This window comes from Xenopus tropicalis, chromosome 8, assembly GCF_000004195.4.
Source record: "Xenopus tropicalis strain Nigerian chromosome 8, UCB_Xtro_10.0, whole genome shotgun sequence".
Classification (NCBI taxonomy): domain Eukaryota; kingdom Metazoa; phylum Chordata; class Amphibia; order Anura; family Pipidae; genus Xenopus; species Xenopus tropicalis.
In genome coordinates, this window is record NC_030684.2 from 50668405 (window position 1) to 50691130 (window position 22726).

Here is a 22726-nt window from a genome sequence, read left to right on the forward strand (position 1 = left end):
GCACCACGGCCAGCCAGAGAATCGATAAAAATCCAATCTTTATTTACATCTTTAAAAAACGCAGACCGCCTGACGCGTTTTGTGCATTGAAGCACTTCCACCCCTACTTATTGCATACTCTGATAACAGGAGGAACTGTGTTTTACTCTTACCAAGGCTTCCTGGAGGGATGTATTTAATGGACAAGTTCATAACGCCTAAGTGATCCACACCATTCATGGCAGAGACGCTCTAAAAAAAGAAAGGTCACATTATGTAATCTAATTTTGTTGAATTTAGTATGGCCAACTTAAGTCTAAGGCTCTGATTAATGAACATACATGCTAAATTGGCAGCAGCAAGCAATTTCTGTTGAACAGTCTACTACAAACTGAAAAATGAATGAAAGGGCCTGTTTATAACTAAGGGGTATACTTATTATACTGTGTAAAACAAGTGGAGTGAAGCATTACTGCCCAGAGTTAGTCAGCAAGAATTTAACAGTTAGGGAACCAAGGCAAAGCATCTGATTGGCTGCTATGAGCAACATAACCGGTAATGTTTTACTCCACTTTTTACACAGCATGATAAATATACAAAGAATTTGTCCCATGAAATCTTATAAAGCTTGTGCATATGGATATCATCAACAATAAAGCGTTATACCATACAGAACTGGTTCCTAAAGGGTCAGGTTGGTTCTATAGCATGGTTTAAGGAGAAGCCCCTGTTGTGTCTACTTTTGTCCTTCAGTGCTTTGTGTAACTTATAATTAGGGACTTTTGTCTTGAGAATTTTGCTGTAGAGAAAAAAATTGGCTAAAGGCTTTTTCATAAATATGAATGGGAGTGATAGAGCCTTGTCATTAAAATGAGCTGACATTGGCATGAAGATCTACTAGAGCAGTGATTCCCAACCAGTGGCTCAGGGGCAACATGTTGCTCACCAACCCCTTGGATGTTGCTCTCAGTGCCCCCAAATCGGGTAGTTACTTTTGAATTCCTGACTTGGTGGCAAGTTTTGGTTGAATAAAAACAAGATTTACTACAAAATAAAGCCCCCTGTAAGCTGATAGTGTGCATAGCGGCTGCCTAATAGCCAATCTTAGCCCTTATTTGGCACCTTCATGAACTTTTATGCTGCTTGTGTTCAGCGCCGGATTTCAAAAGCAGCCGCCCCTAGGCCGTCCCCCATTCGCGCCCCCTGCGCATGCGCGAACAAGCCCCCCCTCCCTCCATGCCGCGCCGCGTCGACTCAAGTGCGCATGCGCAGGCATTTAACTCCCATACGGAGCAGTGGGGAGAAATCCCAATTGCTCCATATCGGAGCAAAATTTCAAAATTTCATTGCGGCGGGGCGGCATGCCGCCCCTAAATTTGTGCCGCCCTAGGCCCAGGCCTTTGTGGCCTCTCCGCAAATCCGGGCCTGCTTGTGTTGCTCTCCAAGTCTTTTTACATTTGACTGTGGCTCACGAGTAAGAAAGGTTGGGGACCCCTGTACTAGAGTATATAACAGTGAGTGGAGATTCTCAAAGCAAATGTGTGTGTTACATGGACCAGAGATATTGCTTAATACATACCCTTGGTTTCAGAGGGTACCAGTTTGACTTTGTGTTACTCCAGTCCCAGCTGGTGAGGTCAATCTCCATTTCTCCAAGAAAGCTGTTTCTGCCAAGTGGGTCATTGTGCCACACAGAAAGATTCAGTTTCTGGATCAGCAAAACCATTTTTTCTATTTTGTACTGAAGAACAGAAACACCGGGATATTAGTTTACTTCAAGATGGCTACACTTTTATCAAGTTTCTTTAGTCTTACAATCTAACTCAATCGCCTTAAAGGGGTTTGTCACATTTAAATTAGCTTTGTATGTGCAAAGAGTGCTATTCTGAAACAATTTGCAATTGGTCTTCAATTTTCTGTGATTTTTGAATTATTTAGCTTTTTTTCAGCAGCTCTTCATTTAGAAATTTCAGCAGCTATCTGGTTGCTAGGGTCCAACCAGGCAGTGTTGTACAAGAGAGACTGGAATATGTATAAAGGATGCCTAAATAGAAAGATTACTAATACATAGTAACAATAACATAAAACATAAAAAATGAAAACCAGTTGAAAAGTTAAGAATAGGCTATTGTATAACATACTAAAAGTTCATCTAATGGCAGATATTTCTTCTTATGTAAGAAAGGGGACAAAACGTGTGCTGATTCTAATAACCTATAGCAGTGCTGTCCAACTTCTACGGTGCCGAGGGCCGAAATTTCTCTAGCATACATGGTGGAGGGCCGCTAATGGAAGCCAGTTTTGACCACTCCCCTTTTTGAAACCACACCCACTTCAAACCACACCCATTTTATCACAATGGTGGTAGCACAGCAAAATCCCAAATGCTTGGTCCTTACTGTGGGGATATCAACCAGCATTCATATGTGAAAGAATTATGTCATATTAAGATATACCCTTAAATTCCATATGCCTCCTCCTCCCCTGTGGATAGCAGAGCAACCCCCAGTACATAATTACACACCTTTGGGACCATTTAATGGCTATTTCCAACTGCTAACAAACTCCCACAACAAACCCCTGCCAGGTTCACCTCCCACAAGCAGCATGGGGCAAGCAGAGTATGGCACACACAGGCAGCACTCTGCCTGTCCTATGCTGTCTGTGTGTGCCATACTCTGCCTGTCCTAACCTGCCTGTGTGTGCCATACTCTGCCTGCCCTACTCTTCCTGTGTGTGCCATACTCTGCTTGCCCTACCCTTACTGTGTGTGCCATACTCTGCCTGCCCTACCCTTACTGTGTGTGCCATACTCTGCCTGCCCTACCCTTACTGTGTGTGCCATACTCTGCCTGCCCTACCCTTCCTGTGTGTGCCATACTCTGCCTGCCCTATGCTGCCTGTGTGTGCCATACTCTGCCTGCCCTACCCTTCCTGTGTGCCATACCCACCCTGACCTATGCTGCCTGTATGTGCCATACTCTACCTGCCCTATGCTGGCTGTATGTGCCATACTCTGCCTACAGTACCTATGTCTGAGGTGTGAAGAAGTGAACAATGGGAGTGACTACAGTCTGAGCCTGAGGTGTGAACACTGCAGGGGTTGAACAATGCAGAAACTAAAAGGTGTGAAAAACACAGGGGATTACATTTTTAAACAATACAGGGGGATTACAGCCTGAATCTGAGGTGGGAACCATGCAGGGGGCCAGTTAATCTCAGTACTGATACCATTTAATGCTTACTCAAAGGTAAGCCATCAAAGCAGCCAGACAGGTGGGGGGCCACACAGAGGGGGGTTGCGGGCCGCATGCGGCCCGCGGGCCGCCAGTTGGACAGCACTGACCTATAGAAACCAATGAGCTACCATACATTTTTGTAGCCTCTTTGAAAGCAGGTATCAGATGGTTTCTATGGATTACAAAACATAGTAAAAATTTACCCCTGCTGTTATATTTTTTGGGTGTTCAAATTGCTTTGGTCTGACTTACTGTGCCATAGGCCAAACAATTAGATCAGTACAGATTGGCTAATTACCCCTTACATGTGCTGATGTGTGACCATACCCAGGTCCTACAATGGTCACAAACAATACAGCAACAGGAAATGACTACATCAGTTAGTGTTTTGCCAGCTAACGTAATATCAATGCCCCCACTGTTTCAGATATATAACAAAAGAGCTAGATTCACTTAGTATAACCCTATAAAAAAGGCAAAATGATATGTAGTAGCAGAACTTTACATTTAAATAATATTTTTCAATACAGATCATTTATTGCATCAATTCCTACCCGTAAAACTTCATTGTAAACTGGGTTTGTTGTCCTTCGTTTTACAGATGTTTTTCTTTTTCCCATTCTGGCTTTGTCTGGAAGCAGGTATGTCTTGACATACCTAAAAAAGTAACATGATGGCTAAATAAAGCAGTAACAGTAAAGGAACAAAACTACTGGAGGAATCTAATGAAAGAATACTGCATTCCACACTCCAATGCAGTAACAGACCAATTAAACCTGTGATTCTTTTAGAGCCTTGTGTGATTCCTAGAACTTTGGGCCGCCACAGTTATTTAAAGGCAAAGGTGCAAGGCTGATGGTCATAGGGGTTGATGCTGGGCCTGGTACTGCAGGAGGGATTGTCAACATAGAATTGGAGACAGGAGGGTGGCTGTAATGAGGTTTAGTGGTTAGACCAAAAGGGAGAAAGGAAAAGGAGAAAAAAACATATATAGAAAAGACATATACAAGCATTGAGAAATTAGAAAACGAATAACTAATAAAATAATGATAGAAAAAGTGAGACAAAAATAAAGGCTTTACAATAAATAGACAAATGAGGGCGAGCTGCCTGAAGCTTGGGCAATATGTTGCTGCTAGGATATATGGGGATCGTTATTTCCGACGGGGGAAATCTGGGCTCTGTATTTTCCCTTCTTGGACACTATGGGCTCTTTATTTGCATTGCTGATTAACTGTAGTGCATTTGTATTGTTTGGGCACTGACTGTGTTGCATTCATATTGCTGGGAACTATGGAACTCTGCATTTGTATTGCTGGAAGTGTTGTATGCACAGACTTGTGTATGACCTCGCCTTTAAACATCGAAGCTGGGGTTGCGCCAAAAGCTTAAAATACCTCTGAACTATAGTAACGGGAAAGGGACAGTACTTACAATGAAGGAAACCAATAAAATGTTGCTAATACTGGATATGCTGGCAAAGCAGAACTAAGGATACTTACGGGTCAGAGCGGCCTTTCTTCTCATCCACTATAGCCAGGTCTTTACATTGAGACACGGAAATCTGAAACTCCCGATTCTTCTCATCATAATCCAAAGAGAACTCTACTGCTCCCTGTGCATCCACACTGCCGAAATCCCCACTGTACACACTGAGGACACTATTGCTGACCTGTCACAAATGATACCATATTATTCCCATTCAGGGCATTATTCTGTAAGCACATTCCAGCTCTGCCACATTTTTGGGCACTGTATATACTGAGCCACTCTGAGTTACAATATATCATTCATTTGTGCCTCACTGTATCAGTATAGTATTGCTATTGTTCATTGTTTTAATGCTGACATTTGCATTCATCCAGGAATCCTGGAACATGAAGTATATTAATACATCTGAATGTCCTTGCAGTACAAGGTGGTCACTGTTTTGTGTCTGTAGTGCATAGTTGTTTCTAGCAAAGGAAAGAAGGGTATCTGAACACCTACGATAGGCCTAGGATATTGAAGGGAAGGAACTGGGGCCCGCTGCATGTGAAGGCACCTTTGGCAATGAAACGTCCTTGGTAAAAGTACAAATGATACTTTTGCAAATGCAATTTATACTCATATCAAATGATGTTTAACTTCCAGCATCCAATTCACTGTGGAATAGATGCAGTTGTATTTTCAGGCTCCTTTGTTAAATGGATCAGGGATTTTATGTTGCCATTAACACCTTAAGTCCCAAAGGTTAGGTAAATTAACATGCTGTTGCTAAAGTGTGAATATAGTTAAACAGAACACCCTTTAGGGCCATGGCACATGGAACACTGTAATCACTATTACTTATTGGAAGCAACTTGGGTCTCCTAGTGCCCACTTACATTCTAAACAAGATTTTTGAGAAGTGAAGCAGAAGGCGGAAAGAGTTGGAATAAACAAGCACTGGTGAGAGAATGAGTGGAACATGGACAATAAAGAAAATGAAGGGAAAGGGTTATTAAACAGTCAGTCAGTAAATCTCAAAACTTAAATGTAAGGAAATAGTCGAACACAACTGTGAAATATAACCTCAAATCACAGCCCTATATTTATTGTTCATTATTGTATACATAACCTTGAATATCCACTGCAGCATACAAAAAAACAGAAATCAATTCTGCATGAGTCCTGCTATACTTTCTAAGAGACCCATTATGCGCTTAAAGCAGCCTTTAGTGAGCAAGGACAGTGGGTGCTAAGGCTCCCTGGCCCCTCTCTGTGAGTGTATACATACCGAGGAGACTGATGCCATGTCAGAAGAGTTGCTGTCACTGCTGTGAGTCTTTCTGTGCCTCTTTAGCTGAAAGCTGATTTCAGATGCAGTGTCCGATTCAGTCTGAAAAAGATACAAATTATAGTTGGGCACCATTCTAACAAAGAGCAATCAGTGCAGGGCAAAGCGTGGAAGGCAGGCACAGTAGTCCAGCCTGTGCTTGCTATGCCTCTCATCCATTGTTTGTGCCTTATGAAAATGCAAGCACACAATATACATGATTGTTTCATTGTTATTGTAAGTCATTCAAGGCTGACGTTCATCCTGTGTTTTAACCAAATAAGCACAAGTGGAAGGAAAACACAAGAGTGTTGCTGCTCTTCTAGTGCCCAAGGGATGCACTGTAGTCTGGACAAGGAATGCCACACGTACGGAACCGTTACCTCGGAGAGAAGGGCAGGAGTTGATCTGCTCAGCTCTTTGGCTCGCTCAGGCTCCAGAAGCTGATGACTTAAAGTCTGAGGTTTATTATAGGCTGCAAACAAAACCAAAGGAGGAAATGAACAAAACATACATAAAACATGACACCATACAAAGCTGAACCAATGTCCCCTACTCAATAATGATAGCTGCTTGCAGGATAAGGAGAATCCCAGCGCTGCATGAGCTTTATAGGACCTGCTGGGCAGAGAGGGAATGAAATAAAAATGGGCTCCTTTGTTTAATGAGAAACAAAAAAACTACTTTTGACTCACAATTCACTTGCACCAACGCATTCCACTGAACAGCAGAACTGGGAATTGTTGGAAATGTAAAAGCATCTTCAATGGAATCTATAATTAAGGGAGCTTCAAACCATGGTATGCCTAAATATAGCAGTGCAGAATTCCATGGAGTTTCCTGCTTTATATTTTTAGCTGGTGTGCGCATTCTGGGTTTTTTTTTTGCCTACAGTGCTGAATTTTGCCATTAGCCATTTGCAGCTGTGTATATATTATTCTTTATACTACTTAGAGTTAGCTTTATTCATTTCATTAACATTAACCTAGCCCATTATTTATTAATCTATTATTTGGCATTGCCTTTTTCCTCAGGGTCCTAATAAGGAAATGATTCTTAATTTCTAACCTATTTTCTTTATCTCTGTAATAATACAACTGGCAATCTGTGGATTCTGGCAAATGCCAGAGGGGCTGCTGTAAGATACCACAGACAGTCACTATTTATTGGGCTGGTGGGGGGCTGTTTGGGCCCCTGTGTTCTTGAAATGCCAGGGGCTGATTTGAATCCCATTCTGAACCTGCTCCTGATGTTGAACATAGCATAAATACATCTTAATAGAAAACACTATTACTAAATATATATGTTATTTAGTAGCATTAAGGCACGGTGCTAGCTATACTGGCGAGATGCCTAAGCCAGAAAACCCCTGGTACCAATGCACTTTAAATGAAAGATCCAATGCATGTATTGATGTAGTTGGCCACTAGGTGGTGCATGCAGTTCTTTGGAGCTGTCATTCCTGCGGAGGCTCCAGACATTGAAATCAATCCTTTCTGTTTTTTTATAACTCCCCTCTAGATAAAAGCAGAATGCCTCCAGACTTCATAAAGTTATGTTACATGTGGCATTTTGATCGCCACTAAATGTAGATGTGAACAAAATGCTGGTACACAACTGTCAAAGATGCCAACCTGAACCTAAAGTGATTTAGAGCATCTATCATGCCCTGACCCTGTCCTTGTTCCACTCTGACCCCAACTTATTTTTATTATTTTAAAGGTGCATTTTATTATTTTATATATAACATAAAACATAAAACAACACATCAGGTAAAATAATACAATAAAGTAGTTTGATTCCATGTTGCATTACACAACTGTGAGGAGCAGTATCTCTAAAACTTATTGCAGACAATAGAACGATAAGTACAGCATTGCACATTTAAGGACCCTGCCTTATTTACAGCCCTGCCCCACACCCTGCTCCACTGCTTCAGGCAACTGCTTCAGGTGACTATTCTATATTTTTAATGCAGCTTCAAAGTTAGGCTTGGGTGCCAATTACTGACAATGGGAGATGAACCTGTTACTGCTAGAATGGGGAATACAGTCCTGAAAAATACAGGGGCGTTGACATGTCTGCATTCTGAATGGCTCTCCATTCAGATCTGTAACCAAGATGTGATGAAAAATGCATGTTGGCATGTACTGAATCTTAATGTATGATATAATATTAACTGACACCAAATGCAAGTTAATAATCATTCCTGAAGGAGTCGATGTCAAGAGAGTGCAGGTTAGAGAGACCTAGTTGCTGTGTTTACAGATAGCTGGACTACAGAAAAAAAATAAGAGTCTCGCTAAACCTCACACGATTGTTTGTAAAGGTTATGGCATTCCAGTTTTTCTGCTACGACACATACTGAAGTTCCATATAGAAAAAAAATGGACTGGAGCCAAGGTATTGTAACTGTAAGGAAACCATTTAAACACTGTTTCAATAAACAGTTTATTTGCAGGAGGCTAGGATGGATTTCCTGACAAGGCCAAACCCCTTGAAATGAGAAACATATACATTAATACAGAATTGAACGCCTAAAACAAATGGGATTAACCACAGGTGGTAATATGTCAATCAATATCAGATCAACTAGTATTACTTGCTATATTAGATTATATAGATTGTAAGCTCTACGATATAGATTGTAAGCTCTACGGGGCAGGGACCTCCATCCTCTTGTGTCTTTGCAACTGTAACTGTATCTTGTATTTATTTGTATTAATTGTTATACTTTGTATTTATCTATTATTATCTTATTAACCCCCTGTTTGTATTAATGTATTCTACTGTACAGCACTGCGTACATAAGTAGCGCTTTATAAATAAAAATATACATACATACATACATATATTACCACCTGGGAATTAAACCCCTTTAATTTAAGTGCTAATTTATGTAAGTCCAAAGTACACGGGACAGGGGATGTTCACATTTAAGTCAACTTTTAGTATGATGTAGAGTAGACACTGAGATTCTGAGAAAATATGCAATTGCTTATCATTTTTGTGTTTTTTTTGTTTAGCTTTTTGTTTATCAGCCCTCCAGTTTGGAAATTCAGCAGCTATCAGGCAGTGGTTTAAATGACAGATTGGAGAATGAATACTAGAGGGACTGAAGATATGTAATAAAAAGTAACAATGTTAAAATTGTAACATCACAGAGCAATAGTTTTTGACAGCAGGGGTCAGAGGCCCCCTATTTAAAAAGTTAGAAAGAGGGAGAAGAGGAAAACTATTAGAAATAAATCATGAAGACCAATTGCAAAGTTGCTCAGAATAGGACATTCTATAGAATAGTATTGGGGTTATGTAATAAAAGTTACTAAGTTGGCCCAGGAGCAGTAAACAATAGCAATCAATCATCAGGTAGAATTTACTGGTCACCTGTTTGAAAGCAAATATCTTATTGGTTCCTATGGGCTAGTGCTACTGGGCAAACTTAGTGCTTTTTATTATATATGGGGGTAAAAATTAACATAAGGGTGGCCGTTTAATATTGCACCAGTGTTTAATTTTATAAAGACTTTGTGGAAAATGCAAAAAAGGAAGTCACCATAGAAATCCCAAAATACTCACTTTCTGTGCTTGTATAAATATTCACCAAGCTTCTTGCACTAGTCACGCCAATTGCCTGAGATGTAGGATTGGAATCAACATTTCCATCTAAGCTCTTACCTACAGGATGAAATGAGGAGTTAAGTCTTTTGCACCTATTGGTTAATAATTTCAAATGATGAAGAGTTACTGTGACCACTGATATAATGCTATCCAGCCCTTCTGTAGCCATATTGCCCCACCGTTGCCTTTTTCCTACTGTTACCACCTTGCCCAACTGTTCTGCCGCTATTCTGCAGACATTATTTCCTGGCAGATCCTTGCAAGAATTTTACTACTTTTCATGGCTGTTGTTTCACATTAGTTTATGGATGTGATTTTGCTATTCCTCAGTGGAGCAACTAGTAAAACAACTGGCATGTGGAACGCTGGGGAGCAGCCTTATTCCATTACAGGGTGTTGATAATGAAGCAGAACCTGACACTGCTATGGGGCCCAGTGGGTTCCTGATTGATCAGCACTTTCACTTTTTGTTAATGATAAATGTCTTAGTCACAAAGGTTAGGGGCATCCACAATGCTTTGGGGCCCAGCAACTCTAATTACACCACTGGCCATCAAATAAACCCATATAAGTAAACATATGTTTGGATTTTATAGTTAACCCTCTAACAAATAAACCCAGTACAATATCTAGAATCCCAAGCACTCAGTTGCGCAGTTTGTTGCAGGGCCCTCTCCTTGTTGCCGCCAAATACCCGTGTCAATTATGGCCACTAGTGTCTTAAAGGAAATGTAAACCTTTCAAATAATTGAATGAAAAAACTGACGAAAGTGCTATTGTAAGAATTTTTGCAATTTATATAATTAACTTCAAGATTCCAGGATACTGAAATACAATGAATTCTGTAACAAGTCTGCCACCTGCTGGTGAGTTTTCTGCCTGTGAGCCAGTAGGGAGACGGTGTCAGAAGTAAGAAAGATAACTGTTCTGATGTTGCTCTACTCAGGAATCATATGACAAAAGTTATCTGAGGTTTCTAATCTCTTTCCTAAACAGAGCAACAGTTTGCTTAGTTCTGTCACTTTTTTTCTGACTGAATCAGGGCAGGGGAACAGGGTCCTTTAAAGGTGGCCATACATGGGCAGATTTCAGCTGCCAATTCAGGTCCTTCACACTGATTCGTCAGCTTATAGGGATATAGGGACATTGGCTGAACAATTGAAGTAGACCTTAGGTGGGCATATTGGGAGATTTCAGCGGGTATGGCCCCCTTAATGGTGTGCTGTGTCTCTTTATTATATCTACTGGTTATTCATTATGCTGAAAAAGAGGAATGTTGGTGTAATTTAGCCTACTAAACAAATCACATTAAAGTGATATTATATGGATTAGTTAAAAAACAATAAAAGCAAGCTTTACTAGCTGAGTAAAACAAATATATTCCCCAGTCTAAAAGATGTCATATTCTGCTTGGTAAAACTTAAAAAAGCAAGTATTCTACTATTTTTAAGTAATTCATGAAATGAATGGTAATACCATCTTCACTTTCACATGTAGCATGTTCCACCACATCTTCACTTCTCTGGGCAGCTTTAACACTGGCTGTTGCCCCTTGTTCTTCATCAGAGGTGACAGTATCAATTAAAATCTGGACATTACTGTAGGGTGTCCCCTTTACTTCTGGTTTGATTTCGGGTGTAACAGATTCTTCCTTGCAACTTGCCGTTTCTAATTGAGAGACATTTGGTAGCTTGTCTCTAGGGGAGAGAGGAACATCCACCTTGGTCTCTTTGCTTACTGAAGGCAATCTGACTGGGAGCTTTGATCTCTTTGAAGATCTGCTGCTGCCACTGCTCTCTTCATTTTGTGAGGCTATTCCATTAGTTTCAGAGAGAGATGCATTTTTTGAAATGGGGGAGCCCTTGCTTTTGTTATAAGTTGATCTTGGGATCATGGAAGATGAAGATTTTCTTGGAGGGTTCACATGTACCATTTCATCTTCACTGGAAGATACAACTGGGGGTCTCTGGGAGAAAGACTTTAATTTATATGGCTGTTCAGTAACCTGCTTCACCTCCCCATTCTGTTTTCTGTTGTACTGCACAGAGACCGTATGACTTGCTGGGGGCTCCTGTACATGTTTGGTATTTGCTGACTCGTGATCTGAAGAGCTATTTATACCTGCTGAAATTTCCGCTCCTTTTTCCCAAAAGTTCTTCAGTGACTTAAACTGTCCCTTGTCTAGCATGGTTTCCTGATCTCCGGTTTTGTCCTTCATTGACTGAACTGTGAAGTTTGAACCTGATTTTATATCTTTGCCAGATTCTGTGTCTGGGGAGGATGGGCCTGAGTGCCTAGATATTTCTTTCTTCTTTGTTGAGCTTTCTGACTGATCTCTGTGTGGCAGTGGTTCAGTCCAAAAGGCTTCTTTGCTTTGTCCTCGTTTGACTGGTATTTTGCTGGGGCTGCTGCCTTCTTCCCCCACATTTCTCCTCTCTGGCACAGCTGGACTTTTCCTTATAGATGAATCTTTTGGTGTTGAACTCCAGGGCTCACTTTCATCATGATCTAACACATCTGCCAGTGCACCAGGCACCATTCCATGCCCCCCTAAAAGACAATGCAGTGTATTACAGATTGTTTGCACATATTCTAAATATATAATGCAATATGCCAGGACAATAGCTTCCAAAGTACTTTGTTTTTCTTGTACAGGTATAGGACCCATTATCCAGAATGCTCGGGACCAAGGGTATTCCGGATAAGGGGTTTTTCCGTAATTTGGATCTCAATACCTTAAGTCTACTAAAAAATCAATAAAACATTAATTAAACCCAATAGGATTATTTTGCATCCAATAAGGATTAATTATATCTTAGTTGGAATCAATTACAAGGTTCTGTTTTATTTCTACATAGAAAAAGGAAATCAGTTTTAAAATTCTGAATTATTTGATTAAAATGGAGTCTATGGGAGACGGGCATTCCGTAATTCGGAGCTTTCTGGATAACGGGTTTCCAGATAAGGGGTCCGATACCTGTAGCATAATTACCTACAGTTCCATCCTGAACATGATCCAAAAATGCCTCCTCAGGGAATAAGGCATTGCCTATGATTTGTAAGCTATATGTGGACTGTTAGTTATTACTATACTAAGCTGCATTGAGATATATTCCGTACTGCCTGTTTAGTACATTCTTTACTGTTTTTCAAGTAACACCAGTGCAAATAGTACTTAGTTCAAGACAAAAAAGGGGGAAACTGTGACTCCTTCTTTAATAAAAGAAAAGCCATTCCTTTAATATAACGGTATAAAGACTATGACATTATAGGGGAAAGGTAAGGTGCCAAGCTATCTCCACTTAAAATAACCCACAGCAACCAATCAGCAAGTAGCATTTAGTTAAAGGAAACATCAATTGCTATGTGTTACCTGAGCTGGGGCTTGGTATTACAATAATATCTGTATATATTAGCACAGAAGTAGTGCTACATGGACATTGAAACTATCCAAGCAGGGAAAAGCCCCTGTATCTGTTTCCTTTAGATATTGTGTAACAGCTTTTGTACCTGTGTGATAAGAAAGCCTTTCCCACTAAAACAGACTTATCAAAGGAATGGCCCATACAGACAGCACCTAGGGTGTGTTTGGTATGCACATTAGCTATGGGCACTGCATGGCAGATACGATTGCCAGACGTGTCCCAGACACACATACAGGTACCTAATAGTTAATTCAGCACGTAGGCTCCTGCAAAGGCTAACATAATGATGGGCTTGAGGTTAGCTTAGGCAAACTGTACTTATTTGGAATACTATAACATTTTGCTAAAGGGGAGATAGAACAAACAATGCAGTTAGTTAATCAGATTAGAAATGATTCTATAGTTAAAGGATTCTTTGTTAGCTTAATTACAAGGATTTTCATTAAGAGGATCGTTTCTATTGGGCAGTAGCAGAAGTAAATATTAGAACAAGAAAAGCTGAGCATAAGGATCCATTCGGGAACAGGTTCCATTAAATTCTGCCTGGCTGCACCCATGAGCATTATGAACACTTTCTGGACAGCTCATTTTTCATAGCCTTTTTGTTTCTTTGAACTTGCCAATTTGTCAAAACTGATTTGGTAAGTTTGTTATTTATAGGGGCTATTGAATTGCTAAAAAAAAGTTTTGTTACTGGAAATTGGTAAAAACACAGAAACAGGGAGTCAGATGTCCAGGAGATGACAATTTTTAACATTCCAAGGTAACACAACCTAAACTTCCACATGAGTCCCTTTAGCAGTGTTTGAAGTCAGTTGTACTTGGGAAAGACCAACCTCCCTCCAATGTAATAAAAGTCATGGTGCCCTAAGAAAGGCAGTAGTGCTATTACCTAAATTAAGAAAATGCAACCACATGTTGATCATATTGGATCTAAATCCCCCTACTCTCTAAAAACAAGTTATACAAATGCCAGAACTTGGTGCTGCCATCTATGGAGCAATCTATTTTACCTGTTTCATACAGATCTGATGTGTTAGATGTCTTGGGCAGCCGTAATCCCACTGGAGACAAGTCCTGTATAGAGTTTCTCTGTAAAGCAGGGGTATTAGAATAAATGTTATAGTGACAACTTATGGATGGTGACAAGCACAGATCCTGTGTGTTCTCGGACAAAATAACTGAACAACAGTAATAAATGCTGATACTCAGAGCTGTCATTTAATAGGGTCGTGCAGGGCTGCTGACCTGCTTCCTTTATACAGAACAGACAGCTATGTTTCCACTTTTAATGGACAATTAAATATAAATAAGAGAACAAGCCCTGCTAACATCCATGGTTAAACTTCCCAATGCCAACTTTATACTTTACTGAGCACAAGGCTGGTATAATGTAATAATTTATAGATATTTATATATCTGATTCTTTGTAAAGTATACCAAAATGCATTTCTACATTATTTCAGAAGAATTAATATTAGTATTGTTGTATGCTCTCATATATGGTCTCTTTAGGGGAAGGGCACATGGGCATTTTGATTGATGCTATTTGTAGTGTCAGTCATACAGCTACTCCCCACAACATATTACTTCCCACCGATGTCAGTTTCAAGTGGCATGGGCTACCCTTCAGGTGACAATAGACAGTGACAATTGCCTTAAGATACCATTATTTGGTCACAACAAAGGTTAATATTAAGGTGAGCTGTAGCTTTAGCTGTTATTTGTTAGGTTTATGAACAAAATCCTTTAAGAAGTATACTTGCCTCCTCTGAGGAGCAGGGCATTAAGTGCTCCGACGGCAAAGCTGCAGCTGCATTTTGCTGGGATGAAGTTTTTAAGGCAATTGCTTCATCGGCACCAACTCTCACCCTGTGGGTTCACAAAACAGACACTTTGCTGAAAACAGTTTTTAATCACCATAGAAAAACATTTCTAATAAGTGAAGCTACCAGGTATTGTCTATGTGAGACCCTGCCCCCAAGTCTGACTTGGTTATGCTAAAAAAGAAAATGATGGTGTGACTATGAATGGCTGATACCAGCTTTTACCCAGACAGTACCCCAAATAGCAGGATCTGGAGCAGACAGAGCAGGTAGGGATACAATAAAGTACAGAGACACCTTATGGCACTTGTGAACTGAAATAATGAACCACTTTGCCTCCACCTTTTCATAGCTAAGGTACTTGTTTTCTGGGAAGTCACATACTAAGTAAGTAATTAAGTAAACTAACTAAAGTAAAGTAACCATTCATTTGTCAAATATTATATAATAAGGTTACCCCTGTGTTCACATTGGAGTAAATGAGCTCCTTAGTCACCTGTAAAAGGTTAAACACAATGCACAGCAGGTAGCACTATCAGCAAATCAGAAGGAAATCACCTTTCACTTCCTTGTTCCACATGAAGATTAGAAATTGGAAAAGAGCTCTGCTCAAGTTCTGCACCACTGTTCTTGCTTCCATTGCCTTGCTCTACACAGAAAAAAAGGCAATTCCTTTAAAATGTGATTGGCTGGAGGGGAGCTGAGGACTGCTAGACTGTTTCAATGGGTACAGTATGATGCATGTTGCTTTTAAATAATTACAAAATATATATACAATTCAATACAATTAAAAAAGAAGGCACTGAAATTAAAACAAAAACTGCAGAAACACCAAATACAACAATACACACACTATTATATAAAATATTATTATATGCTGTGGAAGATAAGGTTATATTAGTTGATATATATTCATTATATATAGTCCCATGTACTGTATGTGTGCGCAGGGGCAGTTCTGAGAGACAAGTGACAGTAGCACTGTCTGCCTAGTGACACATCCTCTCAGCAGAGATTTAATGTGACACCCAGCAATCACTGATGCAGATCCACTCCAGGACTTTGCCTTATCCGATTCCTGTTTAGTGCAAAAGTCAGCGGGTACAAGCAAACAAAGGTGGAGGCCAACCAGGCCTAGAAATGGGGGGCATGATACGTTATTTGCTTCTGAGCAGCACTTACACATATGCATAATACAACAACAACTGATCTTTTCTTTTATGCAGGAATTGCAAAGGAAGCACAACACACACAGAAAAGTGAAACATGGAGTGACAATGAGTGTAGAATACCTGGTAAAATACCCTACAGATATAGTGAATATTGTACCCCCTGCTGTAAATTATAAGGATATAATTCCACAAGGCCTTTCAAGTAATTTGGTGTTAAAATGTGTGCAGAAAGGATGATTTTTGTAGAAATGGTGTAGAAGAGATTAGAGGGAACATTGTCCTAATGAATATATTATCATACGCATGCACAAAACCACTTTGTATCAACTCACAAGTCTCACATTAGTGCAATGGTCTCGATTTTCTTTGCACTGCTGAAGAGAAAAAACACCACAGTTGAAACCCACCCAGTTTTTTTTGCATTTTGGTGGACCCTCAGATGCTGAAACCTACCATTTTTTCTAGTAGGAAAAGTAAGCACCGCCAATTTTAAGTATATAAAAGTTCTTAGAAAAATGCTGGCACTATAATTAGCTTTGGTTTGTTTACCGTTGCCCTGAAAATCTTCACTGTTCACTTTCAGTGACTGGCATGGACCCAAGGTACAAGTGTGCTGTATCTATTGACACAGGCCACTATGGAATCCTGAGGGAAAATCTGGAAATGAGGCGGCACAGAGGAAGTAAACAGGAGTGCAAGTAAACAGGAGTGCACGTATACAGGAGTGCAAGTATACAGGAGTGCAAGTATACAGGAGTGCAGATATACAGGAGTGCAAGATGCGGCTTGGTCTGGTAACAAGGTCTCTAATTCAATAATTGTGCCTTATATGAGTAAGGAAGATTTAATTGCGTAATGGGAATATTAACGGGAATTTTCGTAGCATATTGCCTACCGCTCAGCACTGAGGTCTTTGGTTCAATTTTGACAATGCAGATTGTATGTATTATGTGTATATTTGCAATCAAACCTGAAAAGCTGGTTGATAGTGAAACTGGCCCTAGTGAGCATGGGTTTCTGGCCCTGTAGTAGGAAAGCCGACTTGTCAGCTCCACTGAAGGGATAGGTGTGATTTATGTAAACTTTCCAAAAAGTGATATATTACATGTTGATAGTAATAATAATATATAATTACATTGCTTTTGCTTCATCTTCATAAACCTCTATAAATGAGTTATTGCCTCAGTTGGCAGTTTTGGCGTCATTGCCTCAGGATGTCTCGTCATTGCTTTCCTATTACCTGCCTCAGCCCTCCTACTGCTTTATAATCAACACGAAGCCAACATGAAAGAGTGGACTAGTGACCAGGAAGAGTGGTATGACATCAGTAGAGATGTACTGGTTATGCTCTTTGACTAAAATAATACATTAATTCTAATGTTCTACATTCAAAGGAATTGTAGTACGGGCCTAAACTGAGAAGGGTTTGGGGGGTATTGTGGATAACAGACTGTTCAATTTTATGCAGTGTCATTCTGTGGCTACTAAAGCAAATAAAATAAAGTCTTGCATAAAAAAATGGTTTTGACTCAAGGGATGAAAACATAATTTTGCCCCTTTATAGGTCCCTGGTAAGGCCTCACCTTGAGTATGCAGTGCAGTTTTGGGCTCCAGTCCTTAAGAAGGATATTAATGAGCTGGAGAGAGTGCAGAGACGTGCAACTAAACTGGTAAAGGGGATGGGAGATTTAAACTATTAAGAAAGACTGTCAATGTTATATTCTCTAAAGAAATGGCACTTGTGAGAAGACTCAATTACTCTACAAGTACAGTCGAGGACATGACAGACAGATAGCGAGGGATCTTCTTTCACAAACAACACAATAGAGCATCAGAGGCTACCCCTTTAGACTTGATGAAATGATCTTTCACTTGAAACAACACAAACGGTTCTTCACTGTGAGGGCAGTGAGGTTGCGGAATGCATTTGTTGTGTTGTAATAGCAGAATCCCCATATGGCATTTGTATGTGGATCATTTGGAGGGTTTGAACTTAAAAGACAGTTGTGTTTCTTTAAACATAAACTAACAATCTAGTCATTTAACTTCTTACATTTTCTCATAGCCCTATACATAAAGATTATTATAGGTATTCCCCTTTATTAAGCACAATTCTGAAACTATATTTAGTATGATGCCCCTTCAACTGTGTGCAAAGGATGTTAACTTCCTATGGAAACAAAAATGCATTGGAAGAAATGCATGAATCAAAATAGACTAATTACCAGAGTAATCCTGAGAAGAAAGATAAGCAAATCAAAGGAAACACCTCCACTGTGTTTTTAAATATGAAAATTGTATATATTTAGTAATAGACAACTACTGAGATCTTTTTAGACAAGAAAAATAAAAAATGAAATATGCTGAAAGAGAAACTTTGGGATAAAGGTATCCCTTAAAAAAATAGTATCTAGTATGTGTTTTGTTCTGTTTCTGCCTATAAAGCCCCTGACAAGTGCAAACTGTATAATCAATGCCTCTCTATAGATAGAGGAAATCTTGGGTTAAATTGGTATGTACCAAGGACAAATGATGAGATTACAATCTGTTTAAGAACACAAGGAAACGAAAAAAGGAAACCCCACCCTTAAAGATAGGTTGGTAAACAAGTTTAACCGGTCAAACAAATTATCACTGTATGCTGACCTGGCATGCACACTGTACTCAGCGAGCAAATCATTATTTCTGCAGTACGTTTATCATGCTTGTCTGCAGCAAGTACAGCTTATTGTTCTGTCCAGAGCACACCGTACCCTCTAATCTCTTCCATTGGGTAACGGAAAGATCCAGATCATCATGGAACTCACCAAAATGTACTTTTGATTGTGTGACGGAATATATATATATATATATATATATATATATACACAAAGCTACAGTTCTAAAGCCAATGGCACCAGTGCCTGCCACATACAGGAAGCCAAGCAGACTGCGACACTAGCACTAACACTGCTTTAAATCCTTCAGAGAAGATGGGAAGCCAGTGTCAGGCAACCTGTAATGGGAAAGGCAGCATCCAGGGTCCTACCTGGGAGACCCTTTATGCAAACTGAATACAGGCAACTAGCAGAGTCAGAGCAAAAGGCACTACTATTATAGCCAAACATTTGATTCTGAATTATATACAACCGAATGCTGAAATAATTGTAGATGAATTTAAAGAACCCAGGCATAGATAATTTCATTTACCATCAGTTCCCATCACCCTGTCCCTCCATAAGTATAAGCTGCCTGAACGTAAAAATGGGGGTGTATGTGGTCAGAATAGAGAAGGCTCAGGGTGGGTGGGAAAAGGGGCTGCCTCCATCTGCATCTGCCTTCATCTGTGTATCAAAATCATTTAAAAAGCATATAAAATTAATCAGGAGGGGCATTAAAAAAAACAAACTTTTATTACACATTGTTAAGGTTCAAGTTTATTTAAAAGGGTAATACCAATGGCCTATTGCTGCTGTCAAGTCTAAGCACAAATCCTAAACCCTTGTTTGCTATATTATTTTTAGACTCCTATTTGTCATAAATGAATGTTAAACTCTGTGTAACTTATTAGCGCTATATAAATACATTATAATGATGAATTCTGTTTAGGTGCAACCACAACTACAGTTGTAGCCATGACCCATTTTGACTTCCATGTAACAAACCAATGTCAGGGGATACACATTGATATTAAATGCCTGCACACACCTATTTAATGGTCATCCTTTTTACCCTATTATAAAAGCAAAGCAGGTGAACCAAATGATTATAGTACTGTTACATTGAAAGATTTACAGAGGAAAGCAGAATAAAAGAAGAGATTATACAGTGTAATCATTCAGTCATTCAGAGAGTATATTAACATAATTAATAGATAAAATATGCTCAGTTTGAATAGTTTTTCCTTTGCACATATTTACATTTTGTGAACCCAAAGAGCCTGAACTGAAAAAATTAAGTGCATGTCATAGTTTTCAGCAGTGCACAGTGTATATATTAAAATTTCATAGAAATTTACATTACAAAATCTTGTTTTTTTAAATTTCTCCTTTAAATGGTATTATATTACCCGGCTAACTAAAACATGTGTATTATAAAAAATAATATACCCTCTGTTGCAAATATGAGGATATTATATATCAGACTTCATGACCTGTATAAAATCCTTAGGCTTAGTGCTTTCATATGGTCATAGAAATACTAAGTGATTTCCCATATTCTTAGATTTTACGATACTGCTACATAGTTCCTTCTATTCCCTATAAGACAGCCAGTAGCAACATATTTGCCACATACAGGTAGTGCAAAAACATTTAGGCTGTGCCCAATGGTTTGACCACCATGTCAGGAAGAACAGACTGCAGGAAAGTAGGGGATTATTGTTACGGCATATGTGGTAGCGTAGCGGCAACAGAGATAGGCTTATTTGCCAATTTTCGAATTTGTGAATTTGAGTTTTTGTTTTCAAGTTAAATAGATGGTAATCTCTGCGATTAAAAAAACTCAAATACCTTGAATTTTTGAGCTTACAAACTCTAATGAGACTCAAAAACTCGAATATCTTAAACCATAAATATGGCTTGACTTGTTTTTTGCACTTAATAAATACCATTCAAGTTTTTTCACCATAACTCAAATTGTGGGAGTTTTAGCGCTAAAAAGTCATGCTCTGGCTGAGCTCAGCATCAGGGGGTGGAGCCAGCCCTGTCCTTACAGGTAGGCCCCAGGTTGCTGTGCAAGAATATGGGCAATTGCAGATGCTTTTTACATATTGTGCACTGTCTTCTAAGGTAAATAACCCCTATTGTAATCTTGGGTATTCATAAACAAAAGCCAGGACCCTATTAAAAATACAGAGCAACTGTGGTCTGAGTCCTTGCACAGGTTGGATCTGTAATGGTGCAATTGGCATGGAGAGTGTGATTCATGCTAAGTAGACCTACAGTATACTACTTAAGCAGCACTGAGTACAGAGACATGTACAACCCTGGAGCCCAATAAGTTGTGCCTGTTAGAGGCAGGTGGAACTCTGGGGGAGCAACTGCATTGTGGCTAAAACCATAGGCCTTTGTCCCTTTTCGTTGTGCTTGGCCCCACTCAGTGATATATGTGAGCACTGTTGTACTGAGGAGGTTTGGTTCTGCACACTTACTCGGGTTTCTTTTCTTGCGAATAGATGCACGCAATAGATCAGAACCTTGGAGATCCTCCTGAAAACGGTGTGACTTTACATCATGAAACCACTGACCAGTGACAAATTTTCTTTTCTTTTCATCTTTGAGAGATCCCTGGAGGCGTCTAGGAGAGAAATGTGTCAGAAATAGCTTCATCAGAAGTATTTTAAGCCTTTAATCTTTCACACATTATATGTAGGTAATGCTCCCACTAAATTTTTCACTATGTGCAGAGCAAATCAGTTTATGCATATATTGGTCCAACTGGCTCCACCTTTGTTTCCTAGCAACCTTGCTCTACAAAAGGAAGAGAAGATGGGGACAGATAGTCTGGAGTCCCAAGAGACTTATCACACCCAAAGCACATGATGTAAATTACTCTAGTGAGTATCAGTGGGGACCACCGAGTGTTGCTGCTGATGCTATTGGCTAGACTTATAGTGATTGGCAGCTTGGGCTTCAACAACATTTTGTGTGTGTTTGGAGCGGAAAGGCTGATGCACCAGGGCTTTTTCATGATCTTGTTAAAAGATAAGTAAGTCCTTTATCATAAAAGCCCCTAGGATAAGTAAGATCTTTATCATAAAAGCCCCTAAAGACTCTATAGAGCCCCCAGAATAAAGGTGCCCATAGACCTTAAGATCTGCTTGCTTGGCAATGTCGCCAAGCGAGCGGATCTTCTCCCGATATCCCCCACCAACGGGTGGGCGATATCGGGAGAATCCAGGCTAATTCGATCATTTGGCCCTGGGGCATGCCTGCTGCCTCTGCTCCAACGAAAATCAATCAAACATGGGCAGTAAGCACCTCTTCGACCATCTTCACAGTCAAAGAGAGAAGAAGAGCTCAGTAGAGAAAAGGGGGCGGGGCTTTATGCTAGACTAGGAAGTAGCTGAGACAGCTGAAGTTAAGCTGCTTATAAATACAGAATCTGCATGACAGTGAGTACAGGGAGATAGATATGTTACTTTGGGCACTATTTAAAATCATTTTAAAGATAGAAAAATAAGGTTTACTTATTTTTTAAGAGATAACTGGGGCCCAGAAAAAAGTTTTGGTCCTCAAAAGGGAACTTGAACCAAAAAGTCCCAAAAATCATTGCACTGGCTTCAGTGTTGTGCTACAATGAATTAAGAACATAGCTTATTGTAATAAAATGTAAGAATATTCCTTTCCTGACTATGTAAAAAATATTACAAATGGCCTGGGATGGTCATTTTACATGGCCAATTAGGACTTTTTTGTAGCTATTTTTAGTTTATTATCACACCTGGGCATCACACCTTGTACCGGGGTGTTTCTAGAAAAGGGGTCTTTCGGTAATTTGGATCCTCATATTTAAGTCTACTAAAAACTATTGAACCTTTAATTAATCCCAATAGGATTGTATTTGCCTTCACTAGGCATTAATTATGTCTTATCTGTGTATCTAAATATAATATACTGTATGTATATCTATATATATATGTACAAAGCAAATTATACAGATGTCACCATACATGGGTAAGAGGTTA

General features: G+C 39.5%; 1 protein-coding gene across 2 annotated transcripts in view; it reads right to left on the reverse strand.

The window, feature by feature from the left end:
- Nucleotides 1-22726, reverse strand: part of LOC100486361 (synaptotagmin-like protein 2) — a 54275-nt gene that overhangs the window by 4779 nt on the left and 26770 nt on the right. For both annotated transcript variants that reach the window (XM_002931780.5, XM_012969515.3), the window contains 12 exons: nt 21191-21336; nt 15446-15536; nt 14828-14933; nt 14075-14153; nt 11113-12186; nt 9595-9693; nt 6399-6490; nt 5977-6078; nt 4721-4890; nt 3773-3875; nt 1559-1720; nt 153-231 (listed from right to left, as the gene is read on the reverse strand). In XM_002931780.5, the coding sequence (XP_002931826.4) occupies nt 153-231; nt 1559-1720; nt 3773-3875; nt 4721-4890; nt 5977-6078; nt 6399-6490; nt 9595-9693; nt 11113-12186; nt 14075-14153; nt 14828-14933; nt 15446-15536; nt 21191-21336 (2303 nt within the window). The remainder of the gene's footprint in view (nt 1-152; nt 232-1558; nt 1721-3772; nt 3876-4720; nt 4891-5976; nt 6079-6398; nt 6491-9594; nt 9694-11112; nt 12187-14074; nt 14154-14827; nt 14934-15445; nt 15537-21190; nt 21337-22726) is intronic.